The sequence below is a fragment of the Conger conger genome, chromosome 1 (genome assembly GCF_963514075.1).
Source record: "Conger conger chromosome 1, fConCon1.1, whole genome shotgun sequence".
NCBI lineage: Eukaryota > Metazoa > Chordata > Actinopteri > Anguilliformes > Congridae > Conger > Conger conger.
Window position 1 is genome coordinate 53373486 of NC_083760.1, and position 21402 is coordinate 53394887.

A 21402-nucleotide genomic window follows, 5' to 3' on the forward strand; every position below is an offset into this window, starting at 1 on the left:
TTCAAGTGTGTGTTCTATCCGAGGCGCTGTATCCATCAAGTGCATGTGTTACCATAGCAGCGAGATCAGCAGGACCACACACTGAACTTCACATCAGCAGTACGTAAAATTGATTTGTGGCCCCTTTACAAGTAGACCACTGTGCTCTGTTCACAGGCATGTAATACCCTACTGTTGCAACCTTCTATTACCCAGCACGCTTCAACGCTTCAATGAATTGCACTGAAAGAGCGTTTGAATACGTATTCATTGTGCAAAAATGAGTAGCTACTTATACAACGTTAGTTATGGTATTCGCCAACGTTATTTGTGACCTGCTCTATCTAAATCAGTCGTATTGACCCCATATCCATAATTTTTTGATAATTTAAGCTTTCTAACGATACCAAAGTTTTTTTCTACTCCAGATATCAAGGGAGTTGTGTACCGCTTCATCTGTGCCACCAACCATGCTTTGTCAAGCATGCCAAGTTTTGTCGCGAGAATTATGTGAGTCTGGGAGAATGAAACTGTCGCTGTCTTGTCATCTTATGTAGCTATGAACCCTTTAAAACTATATTGTAGGCTAGTAGCCACGAACGCAGCTGATGTGGTTGTTTGTGACTGGTGAAGATGAATGCCTAAAACAGCCAAAAATGTAACTTTTTACACGAGCATTTATTTATGTGAAATTGACCGTCACGACGTACGACTGAGTATGACAGAGTGGGTCATATTTAGGGTCTTCGCCGGACCTTCCCCAGATTTGTTAAAATAATTGCCTATTCCAATGTCTATTATAAAGACAGTGCGCTTAATCTACAATGTAGCCTATCTTGCCCGTTACCGAATTATACCAGACCATCAATTACAAAATCTGCGCTGAAGTACTTGAAAGCAACGGAATGTAGACTATTTGCCTACGTTTATTGTAGCAATGGGGGTGGTAGTGCAAGGAAATAGTAACTCAGTAGTGGCTCAGTATAATCATAGTGTGCATTTCGTGCAGAGACTATGTATTTTGTTTATAAACTATTCTGAATTCATGTCAGTTGTAGAAGATGTCCAAAAGTTCCTCAGTAATGAGTAAGCCTTTATGGACACGGGCCTCATGATAAATTGGATACATTTTTACATAGTTCCCTTTAGATAAAGGCAATTTTACAGTGTCCCCTGTGTTGTTCACTGAACTTGATTAAGTCAGAGATGATATGAACACCAATGATGTTAGGAGGTGATGTGGAAAACTCTGTTCAGCCTTCTGTGATCCATGTGAAATACCACTACCAAACATTTACTCATGGGAGAGAAGCCAATGACGTTTTTGTTTTTGTAAAAATATAATTGAAGTCCATTTCTATCCAGTTTCCATTCAAGAAGCTATTGACTTTATACATATTAAATATTGCTAGGCTATATTTCACAAGCTTTTAAGATCACTCATCGTTCAAGATGTTAAAGACATTGTGCTGTTCAAGACAAGGCTTGTGTGCCTACAGTATATTATAAAGTACTGATGGTCTGAAGTATGTTGAATATGTGGTGAGATACCTTCTTCAAAATACCAATATGTGATCAGTGACATTAAAGGACAGCAGACCCCATGACCAGGGATAGGAGACTATGGCTGCATCCAAAATCAAATACTAGACCTACACACTACACACTATAGATGTATACTATCATTTACATGAGGCAGCTTCATCAAGATATATACACTCAGTGAGCACTTTATTAGGTATTTATTAGACTTTTTTACTTCTACTGCTGTAGCCTATCCAATTAGAGTTATGGTGCGTTGTGTGTTCAGAGATGCTCTTCTGCCACTGTTCTAATGTGTGGTTATTTGCATTACTGTCACCTTCCTGTCAACTTTGACCAGTCTGGCCATTCTCCTCTGACCTCTCACATTAACAAGGCATTTCTGTCTGCAGAACTGCTACTCACTGGATTCTAGAGACTAGTGTGTGTGAAAATCCCAGGAGATCAGCCATTTCTGAGATACTCAAACCACCCTGTCTGGTACCAATAATCATTCCATGGTCAAAGATCACATTTAGATCACATTTTTTCCCCATTCTGATGGTTCATGTAGACATTAACTGAAGCTCCTGACCCGTATCTATGCATTGCACTGCTGCCACACAATTGGCTGATTAGATAATTGCATGAATAAGTAGATGTAATAAAGTAAAAATGTTCCTAATAAAGTGCTTGGTGAGCATATGTATGGTTTGAACGCTGCCCTTTCGTATGCTTGGGTCGTGACCTAGCTCAAAGCATTGTGGGATACTCGAGCCAGAATGGTGTCCAGTGTTTGGACACTTTGATATTTCACCAAATTTAGAATGTCATTCGGGTAGCTTCAGCTTTCGGACATACTAATACCATCTACCAATAGTAAAAGACAGTATGTGATTTCGGACGCAGCCTATGATCTATGATGGGACTTGCTGTTTTAGGTAGCCTACAGCAGCGCTACTCAACTCCATATCCTGTGGGCCTCAGTGTCTACGGGCATTTGCTCCTACAGTGTGCTACACCACCTGATTTCACTAATTATTTTACCTGCTTAGTTCAGATAATAAGCTAATTATTAAATCAAGTGGTGTAGCACACGGTTGAAGCAAATGCCTGCAGACACTGCGGCCCGCTGGACGCGGAGATGCACCGGCCTATATTACGATCTGTTGTCAGATGACATAAATATAAAAATAGTGCCACCTAGTGGTGATGCTGCATAAAACTAAAACACATTTCATCTTAGTCTGAAACTATATGTATGCCATTCTTGGCCAGGTCTCTATATATTTTAATCTCAATGGGACCAATCTGGTTAATAAAAAGCATCATAGCTACATGATCTACACATTGTCCTACTGAAATAGACGTTTATTACTGTATATTACATTATACATTATTAACACTTGGGTGCCACGGATGGTGCAGTGGGTAGCACCGCCGCCTCACAGCAAGGAGGTCCTGGGTTCGAATGTTCACGTGGGTTTCCTCCGGGTACTCCGGTTTCCTCCCACAGTCCAAAGACATGCAGGTTAGGCTGATTGGAGAGTCTAAATTGCCTGTGGGTGTGAGTGAATGGTGTGTGTGCTTTGCGATGGACTGGTGACCTGTCCAGGGTGTATTCCTGCCTTTCGCCCAAAGTATGCTGGTATAGGCTCCAGCCCCACTGCGACCCTGTTCAGGATAAGCAGGTTAAGATAATGGATGGATGGATTGTTTACACTTACACAACATGTATGCAGCTAGATAAATACTGAAGTAATTTGTCAAAGGCAGTCAAGATCTACTTCTACATGCTCAGAAATAAAGGTACGAAAAGTGCCTATGTATCAATGCTTGTCGCTGGGGCGGTACCCTATAGGTACATAAAATTGTACCCCTAGCTAGCAATTCATTTGTACACTTTTTGCTTGGAAACATTACCTATTTGTACCCAAAGAGAATAATACTGTACTTTCAGGGTACATTTGGGAAATGTGATCCTTGAAGAACAAAAATGTACCTCCATTGTCTTATTTCTGAGAGCTAACCTGGAATTAATTACACCAAATATTGATCAAAATATATTTTTATAGGCTATACACACTGTTATACACACTGTTATTTATTATTTTGTCATATGTTTTTGTCACCCAAATAGCAGTGCAAATATAACCCTATGTGCCAAAATTTATCTTAAACAGAAGGTGGTGCTATATTATAATTAACAAAAGTTTATTGTAAGATAGGGAACTCATCCTGAGCATTTCTCACCAGGTCTCGGGTCATCCATCCATCCATTATCTTAACCCGCTTATCCCAAACAGGGTCGCAGGGGGGCTGGAGCCTATCCCAGCATACATTGGGCGAAAGGCAGGAATACACCCTAGACAGGTCGCCAGTCCATTGCAAGGCACACACACCATACACTCACACACTCATACCCATGGGCAATTTAGACTCTCCAATCCGCCTAACCTGCATGTCTTTGGACTGTGGGAGGAAACCAGAGTACCCAGAAGAAACTCACGCAAACACAGGGAGAACATGCACACTCCACACAGAGAGGCCCCAGCCGACCAGGATTCGAACCCAGGACCTCCTTGCTGTGAGGCGGCAGTGCTACCCACTGCACCATCCGTGCCGCCGGTCTCAGGTCATTTTATCTGAAATCTTCCTTGACTTCAACTGTACCATTTATCTTCCATTTTCTAATGTTTCTGACAGTGGAAATAGGTACACTTTTACACACTTTTACACAATCTAAACTGAATATAAAAAAAATACAGTAAACGATCTTATCTCAATCTTGCTTTAAAATTTGCAGACTCTGCAGAATCTGTTTAACTCTGTACAATTTAGAGTTCAGGTTTGCTTTCAATCACATACAGATTCATTGTAACAGACATTTAAACCAGGGGTGCCCAAATTTTTGCACCTCACTGTATCTATACCAAAATCAATAGTTGGTGAGACGGTGTCATTGTAGTAGACATGTGAAATGGCATTGAGATTGGTTTTGAAACGAGTGAGATATTGAGGTTCAAAATGTTGCTATTTTGGAAGTGCTAACCAATGCAAACACATTGAGTGCTACCGCTATACCAGAATTATTCTATGCATCTAAAGACATATATTGCTAAAACAACTTTTGTATGGGGTGGGATTAGTCAACAGATAGCTCCACATCCAATTTCCATGAAGGGCAGTGCTATTATAACTTGGATAAGGATTAATACATTTAAAGATACATATGTGGACAGTGTAGACAATGAGTGGTTTGGTTTGGTCCTGCAACTGTCTGTGGTGTTCTTTTCTATATTACCTGCCAACAATTTAAATTCTTATCAAATAAATATAATTGTACAATCCTTTACATTTCATATGCACTCAGTATATATGCCATCACTTCTCTGCAAACAAATTTCTTGTCAATGTAGATAATTTACATACTGACTGAAATTGAAGGTAACATGCTAATCATCGTGGCTATCCCTTGAGGTTGAGGATGATGGTCTTCGTTCCATTAATCTATTTAGGGGCTCCCATACAATACTGAACGATATACTGAATAGTTGTTATCTGTATTCATTCAGTATATGCATTCAAAAATGATTACAAGAGAATTTATAACTGTCAGGTTTAGTACAGAAATTAACAGGTTCACCTAAGGTACTGTAAACAATACCACAAAAGCCATAAATGTCACCTTCTACCATTAAACAGAAATAGCATTGTCTTGCATAGAAAATGTTTTAAACCTCATTATCTTGTAAACAACATAGTAAAATGTCCTTCAAAAACAAAGGTCACAGAAACAAAATATACATTGTCCTGTACATTGTAATGGCTTGGACATTAAAACAGGTCACATATAGCATACTTATTAATTGCAGACAAATGTGCAACAAAATACATAGACTGATGTTCAGTCATATCAAGCCTGCTTAAAATTGCCACATTTCCTGAGAAGCCTTGGTTGCATTCAAAATGCCATGGCTGTAGTAAATAAATAAATAAATAAATAAATTTATAAAAACTACAGAGATAATGAAATCAATCTTTGCAACCAGTGATACAAAAAAGACATTGTAGGCAAGAATGCAGATCAGATTTAATACTAGAATATGAAATTGTAAACATGACATATGAACCTAAATATTATATTTCAACCTTTCTACTCAAAGAAACAGCAGGCTACAGCAAATAACCTAAATGTCCGACAGACGCTTTAAAAAGGTATACACTGACAGGTTCCATCTGTCTGCAGCTAAACGAAATACCTGTTCTCTGTATAGTTCTGTGAATACTTCATAATGTACCGCTTTGACACAACGTGTCTCCTGCCGAGTCCGTGGGACCTTGACAGGGCGCAGTCCACGTACATTTCCCAGAACAGTTGAGCCAGGTCGAGAAAGAGGTCGTTGTGCTTTTGGTGCTGCGAGAGCTTCAGGTACATCATGAAGTCCCAAAGGGCGCTCACCGTGCCGGCCACGCGCAGCTTCTTCATCTCGATCAGAGCAAGCGAGGAAGAGTCCCAGCACTGAGGGTCGATCTCTCCCAGCCCCACTGGTACTTTGCTCATTGCACCAGAGTTCCTTAAAACGCTCGGCAAAGCTGTGGCGGCTGAGAGCGCCAACAAGCACAGCAGCTGGAAAAACCACCCGCCACTGAGGGTTTTCATAATGACGGCGGAATGGGAGGCCTGTAGCCTATGGGGTCATAAGGGGGGATAGACGATATACATTTGAAAAGTATTCATAAACGGCCAAGGAGCTTCATTTGAATTGTGCCCATTATAGTCTAAAAGTTTTATTAAAAAACACATTCACTTATAAATCAATCTATATTTTCACATGTGTATTATAGTTATTTTAACTGCAACCTAATCCAACCTAATCCATTCACACAACTAATTGCACACACACGCACATACACTCGGCTAATTGTATGCAATACAGTATTTTAGCGTTGCACTGATGCTATAATGTTAATAAAAAGCAGTCGCATATTTAAATAGATTTGTGAAAAATATACTTGCACTTACAATATACTGTCTTGTCCAAATTTTGTTGTCACATAAAAATGATCCAGAAAGAATGGGAGCGCAATATAGAGTTTGCAAATTCAGCTACCGTTCACAGTTGGACGAAACACAGTTAGGGAAAGTATGAGTTGCTATTTCGTGCCTGTGTTATTTTATAGAGGTGACCGCCCACAAGTCTAGCGTCATTGAATTAGTAGGCTACTATATGAGCAACAAGCACGTTACCTCGGGCAAGGATTGTGTCACCGTCCTCAGATCGACAGTGTCTGGTTTAAACAGAAGGAAAGCAAAACTGAGTAGCATAAGACAAATACGAAGCTGTGAAAACCGGCAACACGTAAAGAGCTATCCTGAAAGATATCACAGCTGTAGGTTAGAAATGGTTCCACGTGGTTATGGCACATGTAGCTTAGACGTAAAGACAATTGTAGACTCCTCTAAAGCAACTTTCATTTTACTGGATTTCATCGCAGGAATACGTAGCTGCATTCATGAATTATTAGTGATGGAATAGGAGCGTATTTTTGAGTTACATTTCGTTACAGTAACAACACAACCACCGCAGCTTTCATGTGAAGTTACAATCTCGCCCAAGCCCACACGGCCACATGAAATTGACATTCCGTAGTTAACATTCGCGAATCGCGACGGAGTCCAGAAACGATTCCATGTAGCATTGCTATAATTGGCCATCACATGATTGCCATATGTAATGTCCAATGAGTGCTCGAATTGAAGTGCCCTTCGCACATTTCCTGTTTCACTCACCTGAATCCGGAATACGATATACGGAATACAATAAGAAAGCCACGCTTTTGTGCGACAGCTATCAGGGTAATCACAGCACTGAAATAAAACAATGTATTGTTAGAATCAAGGCAATATTAGATTCAAGTTAGTGTATTATTTTATAGCCGTTCTTTGTGCAGCAGGCACAACATGGTTTGGATCAGCAGAATCTGTTACAGGAAGGTTTGTAAAGTCGTATTTTGTTTGGTAGCTAAACTATGCATAGCCTAGTTGCCAGCTGCACTTCACGTGTTATGAACTGATTGTAATGTAACTGTGAAACCTTGGGTCAATTTCTTGAACGCAAGTAACGAAACTGACCTTGAGTTATATCGTAACGTAGTCATTTTTCTCAGCTTCACTAACTAGCAGCTAACCTTAGCTATGAATTTGCAAAGGACTGATGCGTAATGCTAGCAGATGATGAACTACTAATACCAGCATGTTGAGTAGAATGTGCGTACTTATGAGGCCGAAAAACATGTTGAGAATTATTTGCTAATCATCTATTAGTATAATATATATCTGCAAAAACGGATTAATCTATACTGTATGCATTGTTTATTCGCAATAATGCATATATAGCTTATTCTATCAGGTTATTGGCAGCATTTTAATTTTAACTTACTTCCATAAAGGCATGGGTTATGTGTTTGAAAATTGTACCCAATGGGAACTGCTGATCCCTGAAAATGTCCAATTTCCAATCATTACTGAAGAAAACATACAAACATTTGAAACGGGTCTTCACAATATTGGAGAAAATACATTTTTCTTTAAAAGATGTCTGATTTGCAGGAATGTGATTCTGTCTAAAGGCTTAAACTATGTAAAAGTATTAAAGAAACAGGTTTGATACCTGTTCAACATTTCTCTGGCCAGCTAGTATGTTGATCACCATCATGTTGTTGACAGGTAGCTAATAATAATAAAACCTCTTGCCAATTGATATGGAATTTCAATGAGCAAATTGTAAAGTTGAGCCATTAGATTATTTATAATTTGTAGCAAAGTCAAGTAACATGACCTCATAAAACTTGAATGTGGCTACATTTGTTGTGGTGTGTTACTAGTACATTCTTTCCATATGTTTGAGCTCCATTTAAACCAGTTATTTTGCCTTTGTGAGTGCTGCAAAGTTGAACCAATGTTTTTTTAAATTTATAAATTAAAATTATTATTATTTTTAACTACCCATCCTCCATGTATCGTGATGGTCATTATTATTAGGCCACACTGCAGGGATATAACAGTCCCTGGCTTCTTCCCATTTACTTTCAATTCACATTTATACCCTATGCTGTAAATTAGTAGACTCTTGTAATGCTGTAAAATAATTGTCTCCGTATTCAATAGAAAGGAATTACTCATGTCATGTTTGAGGTGGGAGGCGGATGTATGCACCTGATATGTTGAATATCTTTTGCCATCAGTGTTTATTTTTTCATCAACTGGGCGGCCTGTAGCTTAGTGGTTAAGTTAAATGACTGGGACACACAAGGTCGGTGGTTCTAATCCCAGTGTAGCCACAATAAGATCCGCACAGCCGTTGGGCCCTTGAGCAAGGCCCTTAACCCTCCAGGGGAGGATTGTCTCCTGCTTAGTCTAATCAACTGTACGTCGCTCTGGATAAGAGCGTCTGCCAAATGCCAATAATGTAATGTAATGTAATGTAATGTAATGAAAGTACTGACACATGTATGGATAACATGTAATGCTCTTGCTATGCTCTTGCTATGCTCATGCTATGCTCATGCTATGCTCATGATATGCTGTTGTGTTATGTGTGTGCTTTGACAGTATGGCAATTTTGTGGACAACCTCCGTCTTTATGTGAGAGGTGGCACTGGAGGGATGGGACTGCCTCGCCTAGGTGGCCATGGAGGGAAGGGAGGGGACGTCTGGGTGACAGCCCAAGATGGTATCACCTTGAAGAAAATCAAGGACCAATACCCTCACAGACGTTTTGTTGCTGGAGCTGGAGCAAATAGCAGGTATGTCATGATTCATATATTTTGTGTGGTTTGTGTGCCGGTTTTGAGACGGCACGTAGCCCCGATTTGCAAGGTTTTTGCCTGATTAATTTGATTGTCATTCATTGGCAGTTGATACCAGAAAAGGCTTCCTTAACATTTGTCTTTGGGCTTCTGGTGACACACTGGCATGTGTGCTGGAGTGCATCATTAATCCAGTGAGATTGTAAAAGCTTAGGGACATGCTGTCGAAAAGGGGTGCGCAGCATAAAATTGAGTCATTGTGTCTTTCCTCTGGCAATTTGATTCACCCCCTCCTACCTCCAAATGGCAACGTCACCCATAAATGTGCACTGACTAGTCATTGGTTTTGTCAATGATTGGAATAACTTTCCCCAAAGTCATTGACTTCTCTGTGCTGCTTTGGCACCTGGGTGTTCTTCAGTAAGTTCTGAATTTAGCTAGTGGCGCATTGTTTATGGTAAACCATTTCTATTGACTCTTAATGCCATGCAGTCTTGTTTCCCATTGTATTAGATTTTGCTTGAACATTTCAAGGGTTTTTGAGTTTTCTGAGTGATATGAGTCAGGCAAATGTAGAGTGAGAACTCGTATCCTGAAAAAAGTATTCTAGAGCTTGAATGGGCCTATGAATGCAGTTTGAATCTGGACTGTGTTGTGCTGACAGGCCATCAGCTCAGCCTGGCAGTAGACAGTTAGCTCTAGCATCACTCCCGGATAGGAGGGTTATACCAGATAATTTTCTAGGAATTGGACCAAATGAATGGCTTAATTCTTATTTTCTCATGTCCAATGGCTTGAGAATTCCTCCTTGGGAGACATGGAAAAGCCCATTATAAATTGCTGTCTTAATGCTGACAGTACTTGACTACTAGATGAGAGTAATGTATCTCATAGAACGTTGCTAAGGATATACATTTTTTTGTGTGTGTCATAGGGCATAAATAATTCCTTTGATCAATGATCTTTAATGTTAAAAATGTAGTCTCACGGTTTCGTGAAGATGCTTTCAAAAGTAATTAAATTAATAGTTTCTAAATATTTCAAAAATGTTACTATAAAGACCAGTGAACTAAATTAAATGTGTTATGTGAGCACCCTTCACCTTTAAAACTACATCAATTTGTAGTTTCAAAATGTGAAATGTTTGCGTCACATTTAATCAAATGTGACGCAAGAGGCAACACATTTCGTGACTCCAGGCTTCGCGAATGGGATCCACCCACATTCAAAACGCATTAGACCAAAGTATCTACCACAGTGTGGAAGCACAGAACACATTTTTTTAATGGCTGTTAAAATTCGATGAAAAGACAACAATCAACACGGCTCAGTGAATTTAACATCTCTTCCTTCTGCTAGCGACACTTAAATTGCCTATTAAAACTGTACTGTTGTAGCCCAAGGATATAGTCCTTATGTCTGTTATAAGAAATGAAATGAACATTTTGATGCAGTTAAAAAAACCTTAACTTAATCCTACTGATAAGTCATTATTTCAACTCACCAACAGGGCATAGGCAAGGCAAATGAAATGGATTCCACAAAGTGTTAACATGGCTTATGTAATTGAACATTCAAAGTTAAACCGTTTGATTAAAGTAGTCATAGTGTGGAATAAACAGGCACGTAGACAGTGGCTGTGTGAACTGTGTAAAGTTCTTCTTTTTTTTTTTCTAATTGCAAAATGACGGCATGCAATCAAGTCTTTTTTTAAAGTTCAGGTAAACGGCATTTTTTTGGTGCCGCTCAAGTGCTGGACTGTAGGCTGCTCTCCAGTCAGATGTGAACTTTCTCCATTTGACTGGTGGCTTTTTTTATTTAATCAGTGCTTTAATGGTGCTGGAGGGCGCCTATGGCACCCAGAGATATGGTTTTGCCTGAAGAAGCCTACAGCAGACCCAGGCTGTTTCCATCACTCGTTGAACATGAGAGCTGATAAGTTAAATGACAGACCCCAGAGACAAAAAAATCTTTAGTTTGTTCAGCTTTTAAATTAGAACGGCTTTCGGTCACCCACATTTTGTGCAAAAGGAAAATAACTAATGGATAATGGGGGGAGGGGAAGATTAAAAATGGAAAAAGGTCAAGTGTTCATTCTCAGGGTGCTTTGGCTAAAACTGTGGACATCACGTTTTGGCGCATTTGTTGAGGAGAGCCCTCCTGTTACTACTGCTGTTACTAGTGTTTATTTCATTTGGTTAGTTCCAGGAGCAGAATACTGTGAAAGAGGCAAGGCTCTTATCACTAAAATCCTGCCTTAAGATTCTGTATTCCAAGCTGTTATTTCCCTTTACCATGTTGAGATTATATTTTTCCTATCCATATTGCGATTATATTTTTCTTTACTATATTGAGATGATATATTTCTTTACCATGTTGAGATGATATATTTCTGGTTGGGTGGGGTTTCCTTTTCAGTATCCGTGCTCTGAAGGGGGGGAAAGGAGCGGATGTGGAAGTCTTCGCTCCTCCAGGGATTGTCGTCACCACAGATGATGGGGTGGTCATAGGTAAATCTCTGGTTTGCTACCCACAGCAGAGCTACTACCATTTCACTGACCAAACTTGTTTGGACTAGGGTTTGGATATTTTATGATTTTCTCTACATTACATTACATTATTGCCATTTGGTAGACGCTCTTATCCAGAGCGACGTACAGTTGATTAGACTAAGCGGAGACAATCCTCCCCTGGAGCAACGACCTGAAGATTTATCCTTGCAAGTACTTGAGTACCCTTGAGTCTAATGTTGGAAAATGTATCCCTTTAGGTATCATTGAATGTTGTTCAGGTTTATAAGGGTGCCCTTGTTGCAGCTGCATTTTGCATGTGAAATGTATCATCTGCCTCACAGGGGAGCTGAATGCAAAGGGGGAGAAGGTCCTGGTGGCGCAAGGTGGCCAAGGTGGTGCCCACTACTGTAATTTTCTCCCCAGCAAAGGCAAGGCTCGACAAATCCGCCTGGACCTGAAGCTCATTGCAGACGTGGGCCTTGTAGGGTGAGCAAACTCTCTTTTCCCCTACCAGGCTGGGAAGAGCCATCTCATTCTCAGTAACTAAAGCGGATGGGTGTGGTTAATCGATTAACCGGTTAACTGAAATGGATATTTGAACGAAACGGCCAACGTCTTATTTTGATCTATATTTTGATTGGAGTTATGGGTAGCCAACAGCAGTGGGGACATAGAATTTCAGAGTAGCCAAATTAACATGATTGCGGTACCACCGAATCGTAATAGTTTGGAAACATTATCGGTGATGCACTGCGATAGACATGTCTTTTTTCCTGAATGATGCCCCTGTTGTGCAGTAAAATATGTAATAAATGTGCTTGTATGGACTTTTATTGTGTTGGCCTATTGGAGCATGCTTGTGCAGTTAACCGAGTAAATGTTGCCAGTTAACTGAGCCATGAAAATACAGAAAATTCCCATCACTAGTATCTAGTTGGATAATCCACCAGACGACTAACAGGGCTTAAAACATACATTTAAGAAGTATTACTACATGGACATGGTGTAGATTATGTCTATTATTATTTTTTAAAATGTTTCACCAATTTGTTAATGTTCACATCAGTGATACAAAACAAAGAGAATTGCTTATGCTACTTCCAGGACCGTTCAGTTGACCTGTCAGCCTGTAGGTTCATATCTCTGAGGCTATACCCTATATGACAGTTTGCACCCCTTCGATGATATAACAGTGGTTCTGTTTGTTCAAAGGTTTCCAAATGCTGGTAAATCCTCACTGCTGAGCACACTTTCCCATGCCAAACCACAGATCGGATCTTATCCATGTAAGTTTCAATGTACTTAATGATTCACTACTACAATGTATTAACTATTTGGTGTCTATTTGGTGTCCAGTTGATCAGTACATTTTATTTTCTTTGCAAAAGCACTGTTATAAGACTGTGTCCATCAAACACATTTACAAAAAATACAAATGTAATTTTTTTTTCCAGTTCCTCAGTTTCCGTTTGAATATGTGGTGTAAGACTGAAATTAATTGGTTTTGAACAGACTTTTGCTTTCATACATGTGCTAACATGGATCTGGGATCAAATGAAACATTGCATTTTCATACATTTCTACAGTCACAACCCTGAGACCTGAGATTGGCAAAGTCATGTATGATGACTTCAGGCAGGTAAGACTGCTATTTTTTGGTCTCTTCTAAATTGGTAGCAAGTTGCCAATTGCTTGAATCAGATTTTTAAGTATGTTAGTGATATTATTTTATTTCATATATTAATTATATATATATATATGGTGCCAACAATCATTCCACGATCACAGTCACTTAGCTCATATTTCTTCCCCATTCTGACATTTGGTCTTAAAAACAGCTGAACCTCTTGATCATGTCTGCATGCCGGTGTAGGTGTAGCTACAATATGATCCACACAGCCGTTGGGCCCTTGAGCAAGGCCCTTAACCTTACATTGCTCCAGGGGAGGATTGTCTCCTGCTTAGTCTAATCAACTGTACGTCACTCTGGATAAGAGCGTTTGCCAAATGCATTCCAGGACATTCCATTTGCCTAGTTCATGTTTCATTTATTTTTCTTGACACTTTTTCCAGCCTCTCCCATTGGGTGGAGCTAGCAGTACAACAAAGAGCAAGAAAAAGAAAATGGATTAGAAAAATTGATTGGAACGAGACCCCCCCTCCCCCCATTACTGTGCCAGCCTATCAGATTGGTTAATAAGTCTAGGGCAGGGGTATCAAATCCTATCTGAAAAATCAGGTGTGTTAGTGCTGGGTTATAGCAAAAGTGCTGTGCTCACACTGGCCCTTCTCGGATAAGATTGGACACCCCTGGTCTTGGGGAAGTGTTTGGGGGGGAAGTGGTTCATTGTACATGTTCCTTTCTAAGGTGTCCGTGGCTGACTTACCTGGCCTAATTGAGGGTGCTCATGTGAACAAAGGCATGGGACACAAATTCCTCAAACATGTTGAAAGAACCAAGCAATTGCTGTTTGTGGTGAGTTCCCTGTACAGTATATACAGTGTGTTCCAGAATTATTACTTGCAGTGCTAAGTGGTATGTTTTCGTACCTATTACCTGACTTGTGATGGTCACTTACTATCAGTGTCTTCTGAATTGACAGTTCAGCCACAACATTAAACCCTGTCTATGAACACGTAATATTTCATTATGATATGTGTTCTTATATAAGCAGATATAAATTAAATGTTTGAAATTAAAAATGTACCTGTGATTAAGTCCCAGGATGAATCTCTCATTTTCCTCTTTATTTTCTAAGGTCGATATCTGCGGTTTTCAGCTATCAAACAAAAGTCCATTTAGATCAGCATTTGAGACTATACAGCTTTTAACCAAGGTAAGATTCATTACATCTGCTCTATATGTAGCCACTTTCAAAGCTAGTGGTCACTGAAAGAAATTAGTGCATCCTACAAATAAAGAAATGTGACATATTGTTTATGTACTGTGCTTGGAAGGAACTGGAGCTATATAGGGAAGAGCTGCTCTCTAAGCCTGCCCTCCTGGTTGTGAACAAAATGGACCTTCCAGAAACTGAGATGCTGCTTCAGGAACTTCTTGATCAACTTGAAAACCAAGATGGTAATTCACAGAATATACCCGTATCTGTGTTTTCCAGAGAGATCTTCTATCGTGATTAATATACACTCACTGAGCACTTTTAGGAAACACCTGTCCACCTACATATTATCAGATTATCTAATCTGCCAATCATGTGGATGCAATGCATAAAATCATTCAGATACGGGTCAGTAACTTCAGTAAATGTTCACATCAACCATAAGAATGGGGAAAAATGTGATCTAAGTGACTTGGAATGATTGTTGGTGCCAGGCAGGGTGGTTTAAGTATCTGAGAAACTGGTCTCCTGGGATTTTCAAGCACAACTGTCTCTAGAGTTTGCAGAAAAACATCCAGTGAGCAACAGTTCTGTGGGCAGAAACAAATACTGAATAAAGTGCTCACTGAGTGTAGGTGTTCTATACAAGAGCTGAAACATGTTGACCACTCACAGATGAAACTAATAACGTTGATCATTGCACCTCACAACTTACAGGACTTAAAGGATCTGCCACTAACATCTTTGTGCTAGATACCACAGGGCATCTTGTAGCCTCAGTGGTTCAGAACCGCTTTGGCAGCATGTGGAGGACGAACAGCATATTAGGCAGGTGGTCATAATGTTTTGGCTCATCGGGGTACATGCGTATGTGCTTGGTGACCTATTTTGTATTAGATAATGTATCTCTAAATGTAAGCAGGCAAGCATACCACCCAAAGTCAGTTTTCTGTTGGTAGTCTAATCTCTTTTTAGTAAAACTTTGATTGTCTGACATCACTATGTAGTGCCAAACACATACACCCAAGTGTAAGGCAGTGTTGCATTTGCAGTAGTGTGCAAAAATGTGGGTGTTAAACATGATGCTTTTCTTAACATTTTAAAGCAATATTACTTTTTATTGAATTTCTTTACAGTTTCAAAATGATAAAAATGGGAAAAGGCCCTGTACAAAAGTTTGGGAACCCTGTCAGTTAGTACTTTGTAACTCCTCCTCAGGCAAGCAACTATAACAGCTTAAACTGTAAAAAGTCTTTCAATTCAATTTTTCCGTATTCTTCCTGGCAGAACACCCCCAGCTGAAAAATATTATTTAGCCTCCTTGCATGTACAACACAACTGTGCCCCCAGCTGCCACACAACCCCAAAGCATATTGGATCCACCTCCATGCTTCACAGTTGTCAAGGTGTTTTCCTCTGCAAAGGCTTCAGCCTTAATTTTGTGTTGAGGTCGTTCTTTCTGGCAACTCTGCCATGTAGGTCTTCGTTGTTTAAAGTATGTTATTGCTTTGTGAACAGCTAGTGTTTGCTACTCTTTTGCCGCTATTTTGCAGTGATGTGTGGGTTCTTCTGAGTATTTTTCACCAGGTCTCGGGCCATTCTATCTCAAATCTTTCTTGGTTCCCTAGACCTTGACTTCAACTGTTCCATTCATCTTCCATTTTCTAATAATGTTTCTGACTGTGGAAATGGGTAGGCTGAAAGTTTTTGTAGCCTTTTCCTTCTTGGTGGAAATGAACCCATGGCTGTTCAGAATAGCCACTGCAGTTGCCTACTTTAGAAGGCATGTACTTCAGAATAAAAAGTTGAGCCCAGGAATTATACTCGCCTGACTCATTGATGCCCTAATGAGTAAATCACCAGACCCTAGGCATCAAAATGATTCCCAAACTTTTGCACAGGGCCCTTTTCCTTTTTTAATAATTCATGAATAGTAAGAAATTAAAATAAATGAAATTGGGGGGACGGGACCTAATTTTCAGAAATAATGTTTAACTCTGTACCATCTAGAGCTCACGTTTGCTTTCATTCATAGAGATAAATTGTAACAGACATTTAAACCAGGAGTGCCCAAATTTTTGCACCCCACTTTACATGGACTCTCCTCTCTTTTTCAAGATTATAAAAGTCTGCCCGAGGACCTAATCCCGAAAAGCACCCTACACTTCAGTCACGTGGTCCCGGTCTCCGCGGCAACGGGGCTGGGAATCGAAGAGCTGAAGGCGCGCATCCGTGAATCGCTGGACGCGCAGGTGGCATCACAGACGGAGCAGGAGACCACGAGGCGGATCGAGGAGCTGCGCAGGCCACGCCCTCCCCCGACCGCCCGCTCCCGCGGCCCGAGGCCGTCTGCGTGACCCCGCGGGAGAACGATACCGGCTCCAGCGCTGTGGGAGGAATGCTAAACCGCCTTATCTGAGGGGGCCTTTCAGACGAGCCATTACCGTGAGGTCCTTACTGTGACCATTTCAAGATTCCCGTGTCACTGTTGGAAAGGATTAGGGCGGTTCTTCTGTGACCTAGCAAAATTTCCAACTTGTTTTGGCGCTACATGGCTGCCGTAAGTCACCCCAGATGGATGGCGCTCGTTGGCTGTGGTTGAGGCAAGTTTCCTCACTTAACTGCGAAACATTATAAGATGATGGGACATTACATAAGGCATTCAGTAAATGCAGTCCCTTATTTTCATCAGTCATAGCAAAGCAGTTTGTTGTAGCTGTTGCCTACAGAAACTAAGCTACCACACAGTGCAGTTTGTTAAATTGAAGATGAGCTGGGGCTGTGATGTTTAGGCCTTTACACTCCTGACCCAGGAAAAACTGGCCCACACCACACGGCAGACTTTTGCTGGAGTGGTGCAGACACAGCCAGGGCTTTAACGATGTGCACTGAATGAAGGAAACCAATACTGAGAGAACATCTTTGGGGCGGCGGTTTGCCAATATCAAATAATGATGGGGATGAGTAGTTGTGAATTGGACAGTATGATCCCCCCCCCATTCTTCCGATTCCATTGCTTTTGCATAAAGAGGATGTACACTGGCCTTTTGATGAAAGTTTTATTTTATATTAAATATATTACAATACTGAATGATATTGTAAGAAAAAAAAATATGGGCATTGATTTTTTTGCATTGTCAGTCTATGTACAGCATACAGGGGAAAAAAAAAAGAATGAAGTATATAGATTTATATATCAGGAGTTGGCAATGCGGGGCAGCAGACATTAACAGGTTAAAAACACAGTGTCCTGATGCCTCTAGTTGAGCAGGGTTGTAGAATTCTGGTCTGAATTGCGTAAAATACATTCAAGAGAAACGGACCAGTCCTCTTGCCTTTGCTGGGATGAAGCATTTCCTCAGGGCAGTCGCTTAACGTAATCGGCCAGGTTTGCAGATACAGACAGCAAAAGTAACATGTTAACGGTATCCCTTCAGGGATCATCCAAAGAGAACAGAGTGCCAGCAATGAGGCAATAACAACGGTTGGAAGATTTCAGAAAGCCTCAACAGACATTAAGGACAAGACTATTCCTCTTGCGCACAATGCACGCTATTCCTATTGGTCCAGGGGGCCCACATGACTCCCATGGACAAAATCATAAAAGACCGCATGGGGGCCTGAACACAAGCTACACGTCAACACCAAAGAAAATGCTCTGTCTGTTCTTGTTACCACCTCAGCATTTGTGTAAATCTGAAGTTTATTAAAGAACCGTTGGATGTAGGAAAACAAGGCAAAACATGCAGTATATTCTATTGCTTGAAACAAATCTGCCACGACTGCTGCTTTTTTCTCCCTTTTTCCTGCCTGTTCAAAAGCTGACATCGGGCATGATTACACACCAACTTCATCTGAAATCATTAAAACGTGGCTAATGAGTAGCGAAGTGAAAGTTCAGTAGATGGAATTGCTGAGAACCACAGTGATTTTTCTCCAGAAAAGCCGTATGCACGCATGCTCACAAAACTTTCACCGTTCAAGCACACATACTTTCGGTATACTTCTCAATTTGCATACAATGATGAGTGCGTGCCTCTGGTGGAGATATGGCTGTATAGTACTATTAAAGAGAAAAATAACCTGGGAAGTTGTAGTTGGTACTGTAAGTGAAAGAAAAAAACACTAATACTCATAGTAATATGAATCCAATATTGTAGTGATCTTAATATTGAGTACAATACTATTGCATACAGTAGTAAGTTCATTATCAGTGCCCACGTTAAAACAAAAGCATATTCAGTAAATGACAGACAGCAGGCCTAATACATGGATGGAAAGTATCTACACATGACAGTAAGATAATGTCTTCAGGAACATTTAAATAAAACTCCAGGTGAACATTATTCAGAATTCTGACTGCAATTCTGTCTTACATTTATGTTTTTATTTGTCCACAAAATCTAGTTTCTAAGTTGGGTAGAGGACTGACAAGTCTTATGTTGAACTGGTGTAGCTGGACCTTGGGGAAGAAGAGGTCAATTTTCTAAATGGCTTAGGGCACACAAAATATGATAAATTTCAATGAACAAAAATGGATTTTTAGGAAATTCAACTTCCAATGCAATCGTGAATTTCTGCGCTGGATACATCAACTCAAGTACAGTCCACAACACAAACCTTAAGAACGACAAAAAAGAAACAGATTGTGACACTTCACGGTGTACTCGTCGGCAATTAAAAAAAGTACAGCAATCTTTTTAAAAAACATTTTACATGACAAATATATATAAATCAAAAAATGCTTGTATGAAATGTTGCTTTTATCAAAATATTTCTGTGAAAGCTTTGCCTCGTCAGTTATTTGGAGGAACTGTACAGGTTTTTCACATTTCACCCCCGTTGTGACCTTTACATTCAGGCGGATTCCTGACTTTAGATGTTCCAATCATCAGAATGAAAGTCAAATTGAAGGTGTCAGCTGGAGCCTACTCTCCTGGTCCAGGAGCGCGCTGGCTGATGATGGGGGTAACAGGACTACTTTACATCATTCTCATCAGAAATGTCACGAGGGTAAACTATCCCCTTAAAATGGTTGTTAAACAAAGAATAAAAGCACATTGGGGGAAAAAGTCTATACTTCTCGTCAAAAAACCGAAAAGGTCTATACTATGCAGTGTTTCTCAGACTCCGTCTTGGGCCTCTGTGTATGCTGGATCTGTGTAAGTTGCTTTTCATGTTTAGAGGGATGATTATTTACCCTCTTAAGCCACATTGCCAGAAATAGCTATACATGCCATGAAGAATAAAAGCCCCTTATTCACATTATGCTATGAAGCAAATGATTACACGAAAAGGGGTAAAATAAACAACATTGGAGACAGGTGAATCATTAGGTTCCTCATTGGTGCAAGATAATTAAGAATTGAAAGACAAAGCAAATTATAAGCCTGCATTGTATTAATAAGGTTAATGAAGAAAATATGACAATGTAAACACGTGTTCAACAACCTTAATTGAGAAAGAGAGTCTCAAATAAGTCACAAAAACCAGCATACAGAGTTTGAGAACCTGGTCTATACAATCAGAATTCAGTCAGAGGTAACTGTCACAAGGAAGTCTTCTGAAATTATTCACTGAGTTGCCAACTCCACCTGTGGCTTTTGCTGTGTTTATATCTACTTGTCCACACAGGGTAAAATCAAGCAAATTAAACTCGCTGTTCTGCTAATGTTACTAGGAATACGAATATCCTTGACCTGCATTACCAGTCTGCAGTCTAAATCTGATTGAAACTTTGGCAAACATCAGTGGGTATGAAATTCAGAGGAAGAATTTCCTGTGGAGGCTTCTTTGATGTTGTTCAGTAACGGGTAAAGAATGCAGACAGTTTATAGTAGTGGGGGATACTATCCAAGAACAAGACTTTCCTTACTGGACTGTTTCATCTGAGTGAGCTATAATTATAATACCATTAAAGGGGAGGCAGTATAGACAAACATCTTCAACTTTCTCCATTCTAAGAGGTCTTATAAGAAACACTACATCTTGACTGTGGTTTTGACCTATACATATTTACAAACCCATTCCGAGAAACCCAGACGAAAACACGACTGGAATGTGTATATGATTCACAGCTAGCTATGATGTGAATGACAATCGCTGATCCTCAAGAAGCCTAAATAGAAAAAAAATGTCAAGGGCCTACATAATCGCCGTCTTCCACATGCTGTCCCTAACTGTGTTTGCTTTAAAACACTACAAGGAATCAATAAACAGAGGGTTTCTTTTCTCATGCATACAGTGTTTTATTTCTACAGTGATCGCGTGCTTCAAAATGTTAAATAAATCCTGCTTATAGTGACCTGTTCGAATTGCATCGGATAGAGCACCAATCGAAGAGATTGTTCACACTGGACAGGGATGGACCTGGAGGAAGGGGGGAGGGGGGGGCAGGCATCAAAGGGCAATAGCAGAGCTGGGAGAGAAGAGCACCCCCCAACCCCTTCTGCACAACTGCCATGTTCCCTAAGCGCAGGATGAGCCAGCAGATGGTCTGGCGGTGAAATTGTACTCCTTGATGGCCAGGGTGAGTCGGGCAAGCACTGCAGCGCCCCCTGGTGACTGGCTTGATTGGGGAGGTCCTCACATACACACCCTCCTTTTAGTTTTGTTTTCCTGTTTTGTTTCCTTGTGTTTTTCATTCATATAAAAGCAGACGAAAATGTAGTTCTTATGTAGTTTTGCAGAGTAAATAAGGGCTTTATATTGATGTTTCCCATAGCTGTGGACCAAGA

At 40.2% G+C, this 21402-nt stretch overlaps 3 protein-coding genes across 8 annotated transcripts in view; 1 reads left to right on the forward strand and 2 right to left on the reverse strand.

Moving 5' to 3' along the window:
* Window positions 1–5576: 5576 nt before the first annotated feature.
* Window positions 5577–7223, reverse strand: LOC133142457 (protein FAM237A-like). Its single transcript, XM_061263692.1, has 2 exons — window positions 6527–7223; window positions 5577–6191 (listed from the first exon to the last, which is right to left on the reverse strand). Exon 2 carries the CDS (start codon window positions 6161–6163, stop codon window positions 5750–5752), a length of 414 nt encoding a protein of 137 aa, XP_061119676.1. The 5' UTR covers window positions 6164–6191; window positions 6527–7223; the 3' UTR covers window positions 5577–5749.
* On the forward strand, window positions 6702–18536 carry gtpbp10 (GTP-binding protein 10 (putative)). 4 transcript variants are annotated; one of them, XM_061263656.1, is made up of 10 exons: window positions 6702–6894; window positions 9116–9309; window positions 11731–11822; window positions 12167–12311; window positions 13038–13111; window positions 13412–13464; window positions 14194–14301; window positions 14585–14662; window positions 14784–14907; window positions 16784–18536. In XM_061263656.1, the coding sequence occupies exons 2-10, from the start codon at window positions 9170–9172 to the stop codon at window positions 17020–17022; spliced, it is 1053 nt and encodes a 350-aa protein (XP_061119640.1). In that variant the 5' UTR covers window positions 6702–6894; window positions 9116–9169; the 3' UTR covers window positions 17023–18536. The 4 variants fall into 4 exon arrangements, with proteins under 4 accessions (XP_061119640.1, XP_061119631.1, XP_061119648.1 ...); XM_061263647.1 differs by having other exon boundaries at window positions 6702–6898; window positions 16784–18363; XM_061263664.1 differs by lacking the exon at window positions 6702–6894 and adding an exon at window positions 7244–7360.
* The window catches only part of adam22 (ADAM metallopeptidase domain 22), a 90405-nt gene continuing 86713 nt past the window's right edge, over window positions 17711–21402 (reverse strand). For all 3 annotated transcript variants that reach the window (XM_061263618.1, XM_061263626.1, XM_061263608.1), the window contains one exon: window positions 17711–21389. In XM_061263618.1, the coding sequence (XP_061119602.1) occupies window positions 21369–21389 (21 nt within the window). In that variant the 3' untranslated portion in view covers window positions 17711–21368. The remainder of the gene's footprint in view (window positions 21390–21402) is intronic.

Coding starts and splice junctions, on each gene's coding strand:
- LOC133142457 (XM_061263692.1), bottom strand. CDS start 6,163: ATGAAAACCCTCAGTGGCGGGTGGTTTTTCCAGCTGCTGTGCTTGTTG.
- gtpbp10 (XM_061263639.1), top strand. CDS start 7,466: ATGGTTTGGATCAGCAGAATCTGTTACAGGAAG. Junction 9,310..11,730: donor GGAGCTGGAGCAAATAGCAG/GTATGTCATGAT, acceptor TTTCCTTTTCAG/TATCCGTGCTCTGAAGGGGG. Junction 13,112..13,411: donor ACAGATCGGATCTTATCCAT/GTAAGTTTCAAT, acceptor ACATTTCTACAG/TCACAACCCTGAGACCTGAG.